The following is a 6,962-nucleotide window of genomic DNA, read 5'->3' as shown; positions in this document are numbered from 1 at the left end:
ACTTAAACTAAGGACAAAACGTGTCTAATAATGTGGTACGCTGAAAAGCTTCAAATTAAAAGGATACTCGCGAAAACAACTGTGGTAAGTTGTTCTCTGAAACGCATTTAACATGATTAAAAACTACTAAAAGCATCTGTGACACTATGGTGCCGCAGTTAGTCAACATTTATTGAATTACCGAATAAGGCGATATTTCATTGTGAGCATAACGCAGAGCGATAACAACAGCGTCTTTTTCTTGGAATAACTATAATAGCAGCGTAACTGACATGGCAGCTGCTGTCACAACGACTGCATTCCGCTTGATTGGTGCATTGACTTCGGACCAATGCCGCCGCCAACTTGCCGCACTCTACTTTGCGGGGCACGCTCCTTGAAATTCTCCTTCAGCTCTCCCCCCCAGTTTATCCCGCTATTGGCCCTTGAAGCGCCCGGATAATTCGCTGCACGGCCTGGCTAGGTTTGGATGCCTCTCCAAGAAGGCTACTAATTCATTCATTTGAAGAGCAGACGCATGGCAGTCCAACCAATACTTTTTTTTGCCGCATGTGGTGCGAGCTCATTTTCCACCATGATTGTTGCCTATAGCATACGCCTACTGAGGGGAGTGGCTTGTATTGGAAGCTCTGGCAAACGCCGTCACTCCCATACGTTCGCGGGCCCACGGGCATGTGCAAGCAAGAAGACACATTGTCCTCTCAGCGCATTTTAAACTGGAGGACATACAGTTCGTTATTACGACAGTGACCTAATCTAAGAAATATTAATATGATGTATATCAAACCGTAGAAATATACTTATCTGCAGTTTGTTTAGATCTCCTTAACTGTGTTGGTTGCAAGGTCCATCGTCGGGGCTACTTCATTTTCGCATCGTAGCGGTATAGCTGTCTTTCTTTTGCATACTGTATGTAATATTGGTTATGCTTGCGGTCGCGCTTAGTGGGAGAACTCCGCGAGCTCACAGAAGCAGCACCGGACAAGTTGTTTCCGCAGCATTACGCCGTCGAACATTTGGTGCGCGTTGCGATCTGTAAGTTCACCGAAATTATTGCAGCCTTAAGGTGTGCACAGAAAAGTTGCTCACGGAGGAACAGAAGTGTCCGAGAAATAGTGCTCATGCTTTAGCCTCATTACTACGTCATGCATTGCAAGTTAGTTTTACAAGTTTGCTTACACGAGGCCTTTCAGATTTTTCACACTCTCAGCTTAGGCGCCATGCTCGCCAGCTGATGACACCATCGCAGCGTTCCCTCGTGGTATGAATTGCAATGTTGTCTAATACGCGTTATTGTAAATCTTGTCAACATTAAAATGCTTCTAAAAGACACTAAAGGGACTAATAATGTTGTACCAATACATTTATTTTATAACTTCCTTGGGCATGTGAGGCACTCGTGGAGCGACAAACAAGTGAAAGAAGGGACCATCCATTGTGGGATCCTCACCCATGCTCTTGGGACAAAGGAACGACAACATAGTATTGCAAACAACCACAAGGGCATTTATTGCACCTTTCATAGACTGGTGCCTGCTAGCCGAGTTGCTATCCAGAAAACATGCCGATGGGCGCGCGACAAATCGCGGGAGCCCGACTCACCGTGACTGGATAGCGAGCGAATATGTTCACCCCATGCTGGGCACCAACGCCTGGTCGCTCGCGCGTACGGTCACGTGAACGATGGCGCGTTCGAACGAGTCCTCGCGAGACGGTCTCGCAGAAGCATGGATCAGCGCACGTGCGGAACGTCCGCGCAGCTTGGCGATCATGAACCAAAGAGGAAGCGCCTTCTCCTTTCCGCACCCAAGTAACCCCCCGTTTGGTGGCGTTAGCAGCGCAACCCTTGCGCCATATGTCGCACTGCGCTTCAACCAGACCGACTGCCGTGGGCATCAGGCCACGCGGCGAAGCCGGATTACAGGAGGCGGGAGTTATGTGGAAAAACATATCAGGGGGTGCGTGAGAGTCGCGTATCTCCACACCATGCACTGACCGTATGATCACATGAGCCCCAATTTGTCGACCAGCCATGGGGCACGGCCCAAGAGATGATAGGCACCGAGAGTGAAACTAGATAAACCAGTAAAACTAGAGGCGTGCCAACGGACCAATATTGTATCTGTACCATTAGTTCTTTCATCTTGGGGCGCCGCCAGAGCTCGTGAAGACCCTGAATTTCGCCAAACTCGACACATCCTCCAGAACACCTCAGTTCCGAGTTCACTATTTGAGCTGTGTCAGCTTCCCACAACAGTATTCATGAATATATATATGACTGTGAGGAACAAAGCCAGAGAGCGAATTCTAATTTTAAGCTCCTCACCATAAATATTAACTACTATTCTCCTTTTCCTCTTGCCCAGTATAGAATACAAGGCTACCGCGCACTTGCTGAAAGCTTGCTCAAAAATAATTCGCCAACGCTCTTTGTTCGCTCATGCCCTCAAGCATAAATCAACTCTGTTATGAGAAACTGGTTCTTTCAACTTAACTGTTCAGGAAAATACCAGCTTTCCGAACTATACTGAAGACGGTTAAGATGTTAAGAAAGCTTTCTATATTTGGGACAGGAGCATATGGAAATGGGGAAACATAATAGGGCGAAAGAGCATGTTGTGAAGAAATACAATGAGTTTGCTGGGCTTGCTATCTTCCTATATTCAACAGGTGCGTAGAACATATATATGCAGCGGTACATATTCTTGCTTAAGACTGACAGTTCCAATTTCTGCGAGCATGTACCGTGCGAAGCTCCTAATAATTGTAGCGCTCTTTGTAGCCAGAGTTGAATCTGGACCTGCTACCTTTGAAGATCTTCTTGATGTAAGTGTATTCGCTTAGTTTCCCTTGCATTTTACTTCATTGCCACTAAATAACAGGTCAGACTATAGATCCAAGCAAAGGAAGCGAAGAGCGTTCACTGAACCCACTAATTTCAAAATGAGAATTCACGTATAGCTGGTTATATTTTTAAACCAAAGCAAATGTTGAAGCTTGAAAGCAACAAGAAAAATCAGAAGAGAGCAGACGTGCCTAATATTGGTTCCGCCTTTTTGAATGATTCTGCAGATAATTTTGGCAGGACCACACATTCTAGCTCATCACCGAATTAGATAGGTTAACACTAATCGGTGGATAGCTTTGTACAAGGTGGGCCAGCATTTTTTGGACTTTAATCTCCCTTTTTCTGTGCATCGCACATGGGCGCCAAGCTGGGCCTAACGCGACGTAAGTCTAGCGAGCCCGACAAGCCGGCATGGCTGATATACGTATGGACGACGAACTCTCCTCAGAGATGGAAGACGGCGATGACAGAAAGGGTTGGCAGGTGGTCACCAACTGAAGATCGCGCTCTGCGAAAAGGACCTGGGGAGCTGGTGGAGAAAGATGATCGCCAACCAAGGCGGTGCCGGTGCCGACAAGCTGAAGCGCCGGATTGTGAAGGCCTCAAGGATGCCGAAACTGCCGGAGGAGCACAGGCATATCATCCTTAGGCCTCGTGGAGGCCTCAACCTGAACAAGGTTAGTACAGCTATTGGAGAAGCAATCGGTGAGGTGACCAGACTTACAGCAGACCAAGCGAAGGAAGACATCGTCTCGCCCAACTTCACGCAGAATATCGTGGTGGTTTATGCATCGGACTCCGATCATGCCGAAAGGCGTGTGAGAATCAAGGCCATTACTGTCATGGACGAGGAATATGAAGTGAGCGTTTATGAAACAACCCAGCACAATACGCGCAAGGGGGTTATTAGAAGAGTGAACCTCAATGACAGACAATGTGTGATCACAAAAGACGATTGTGCTTGAATACAACACAACGGCGTTGGCTACACAACGTATCAAAGCTGCCGTCTCGGTTATTGTGATATTCAGAGGATTCGGGGCGCCCAATTTCATCAAATATGGGTCAATCCTCGTCAGGTGGTATCTGTAGAGGAAGAAATTTGAGGTATGTTACGCATGTGGACGTACTGGACATTGTTCAGACGTTTGCGCCCCACCTGATATTGTGCAGTGCAGGGGATGTGGTATGCAAGACCCAGGGTAGGATCATATCTTCTCTCGCAAATACAAGTTCTGCGGCGAATATCAGCCCACAGGTGGCACGACTTGCAAGCAGCGTTTCCAAGTACCATATGTAGTGAGAGTAAAAAGAAGACAGCGCTCCAAAGTGGAGACCGTGATGGAATCGGCCCAACTGACAAAGGAAACCCCTTCGGGCGCCGGCAGGCACCCACGCTCAAGAAACCCATCAAGATCAAGACAGCGTTCAACATCAAGGGGAAGAATCCATTCCAAGTCTCGGGAGGCGCAGGTGCGCTTCGAGAAGCAAGAGCTGAAGGCAACGAAGAAAAATGAGCCAGGAGCGACCTGGCCCGAGAAAGTCAAACGTACTGTGAAAGACACAGGTGCAATGACCTCGCAGGAACAAAGCAATTATGCCAGAGTAGAACAGCTGAAAGAAAGCAAATGAAGAACTTAAGATGATGCAGCAAATGAACAGATCATTGAGGCCCGAAAGCGGCAGCGTGGAAATAGCTAAGCCAGGGAGCAGCAGTAACATCCAAGAGGAAGAAGGCACAGCGGCGCCCAAAACGAGATCTGTAGTTCCGGAGGTTAAATCGATGCGCTCAGTTCTGGAAGAGATTAGGAATGCGATTAGGGGACCTAAAGGACACGGTAGACAGCGTTAACCTTAAGGTGCATAAAACATGGAAGTGGAAGTTAATGGCCGAGAAAAGGCTGAAAGAGCTAGAGGCCCAAGGAGAGGATGAGGAATATATGCCCTCGCAAGCCAAAAGCGCTAGAACACTCCCAGGAGCGGTCGGTGGTACAGTCAAGAGAACAGTGACAGGGTAGCAAGTCAGGTGGTAACGGCAATAATAATGGATAGCAGAAAGAGCCTTAGTGTGCGGCAGTAGAACTGCAGAAGATTTCAGCAGGAAAGAGCTTCACTAGCTCAGATAATCAAAACGGTTGAAAATAGGTCTAAATTCATAATGCTGGAGGAAACGCTAGTGGAGGAGATCACGCATTCCGGCTTTAACTCGGTACGCAAAGCCAAGGAGCCGGGCAGAGGAATTGCCACCCTGATTGACAAGAAAATTCTCTACATAGAGCATGATTTGAAAGTAGGAGAGAGAAAAATTGAATACATATTGGTTGAAATGGTCCTAAAAAGGCGCAGAAGTAAAGCGCAAAGCTTCTGCTGCCTCATTATATATAGCAGATCCGGAGAGATTAGCCAAAGCTTCAAATCAATTTTTAATAAGGCCATTGGGGTAGTCAAAACTGCGCCCCTCATAATAGGAGGGCACTTCAACGCCCCACAACAATCTTGAGGTTACCGCTGGAGTAGTAAGAAAGGGGAAGAAACCTGGCATCTCGCCACGAATTTAGGCCTACTAGGTATGGCACTTTCACGTGCAGAGACACTACACCGGGCTTACCATTCACTTATATCTTACCCAGGGCAGACTGGATCAACTCAGGCGCAGATCTAGGGAGGGACCATTATATGGTACACGTAATGGTTGAAACTATGGAGGCGTAGGTAAACCATTCCGTTTAAACACACTGGGATCAATTTAGAAAAATCAGAAAAGACAGAGCATACACAGATAGAAAGGACCACAGCAGACTACCAGAGTGGGCTGCTCAGCTTAGGGACGACTTGAATGCAGCGACTAAGGCTATAGAGACAGGAAGGGGTCTAACAAATTTACAGTAGGTTGACGCATTTGATCGAAGCCAAGGAATTGATTTTACAAAGATTGAATTACCAATACTTAAACAGAAGATTGAGGAAACGAATTGCTCGGCTCAGTAGGGATATTGAGCAGCACGAACGATATTTACAGAAAGAAGAATGGGATGAGGTGCGTAAATGTGTAGATGGAAGGATAAAACTTGGAGACAATTGGAGTCTGCTCAGACATCTGCTCAATGAAAAAGGCACTAAATCGAATAGACGTACGGCACTGGCGAAGCTGGTATACCAGGAAAGTCAGACTGCAAGCGCAGAAAGCCTAATGGAGCGATTGGCAGCTAAGTACTTGCCTCTCAGGAAAGAGGATCAGGATGTAAGTTATCCCGATTACTTAGGCGTAGAATGCTACTACATGGATCAGGATTAACTGAAAGTGAGGTACGCACGTCACTATATGATTTGAATACTAGGTCAGCAGCGGGCCCGACTGGCATCGCTAACGGATTGCTTAAGAAATTGGACGACGAATCAATAAAATATCTGACCGCATAGAATAACGAATTATGGAAAGATGGGCTATATGCAGAAGAATGGTGGACGGCCAGTAGTACTATCCTAATACTAAAGCCAGGCAAACAAATCAACTTCGATAACCTCAGGCCATTTTCGTTAACATCATGTCGAGGGAAGACAATGGACCATGTCATATTGAACAATTTAACGAAATATGTGGAGCACACTGACATCCTACCGTATAATCTGATTGATTTCAGACCAGGCTTGTCAAAACAAGATGCCATGTTGTTAATAAAACATCAACTGCTATTAGCCAAACCAAAGAACACTCGAGCTCTCTTGGAGTTGGATGTCGAAAAAGCTTTTGACAGAATTAAAGATAGAGCATTATTTGAAGTCATTTCCATACTGAGATTGGGCATAAAAGTCTATGAAGTGGTCAAAGCCTATCTTGCACTCGTTCAGCTCACCTTTGATTAGGCAATATTAAATCAAAGAAGATGGATCTCGGTGATAGAGGGACCCCGCAAGGGTCGGTCTTGCCACCTATGTTTTTCAACCTGTCCAAGTCAAAAGTGTTAAAGGGATTAAAATGGATAGGGGGCATTCACTTCGCCATTTATGCAGGCGATATGACTATATGGGCCGCTGAAGAGAGTATGGGACAGGCGGAAAGCAGACTTCAGAAGAGCATTTATGAGGTAGAGTTCATTCTAAAAGACATAGGACT

At 46.4% G+C, this 6,962-nt stretch overlaps 1 protein-coding gene across 9 annotated transcripts in view; it reads left to right on the top strand.

The window, feature by feature from the left end:
- The first annotated feature begins 2,660 nt into the window (after positions 1-2,660).
- The window catches only part of LOC142584832 (uncharacterized), a 79,553-nt gene continuing 75,251 nt past the window's right edge, over positions 2,661-6,962 (top strand). For 3 of the 9 annotated variants that reach the window (XM_075695121.1, XM_075695120.1, XM_075695122.1), the window contains exon 1: positions 2,663-2,826. In XM_075695121.1, coding sequence (XP_075551236.1) covers positions 2,740-2,826 — 87 coding nt within the window. In that variant the 5' untranslated portion in view covers positions 2,663-2,739. Of the gene's footprint in view, positions 2,827-6,962 lie in introns of all 9 variants that reach the window. The other 6 variants (XM_075695124.1, XM_075695118.1, XM_075695119.1 and 3 more) reach the window with 5 other exon arrangements.

The sequence above is a fragment of the Dermacentor variabilis genome, chromosome 6 (assembly GCF_050947875.1).
Source record: "Dermacentor variabilis isolate Ectoservices chromosome 6, ASM5094787v1, whole genome shotgun sequence".
In the NCBI taxonomy this organism is placed as follows: domain Eukaryota; kingdom Metazoa; phylum Arthropoda; class Arachnida; order Ixodida; family Ixodidae; genus Dermacentor; species Dermacentor variabilis.
The sequence above is the reverse complement of the archived record's forward strand: the minus strand, read 5'-3'. Positions and strand labels throughout refer to the sequence as shown.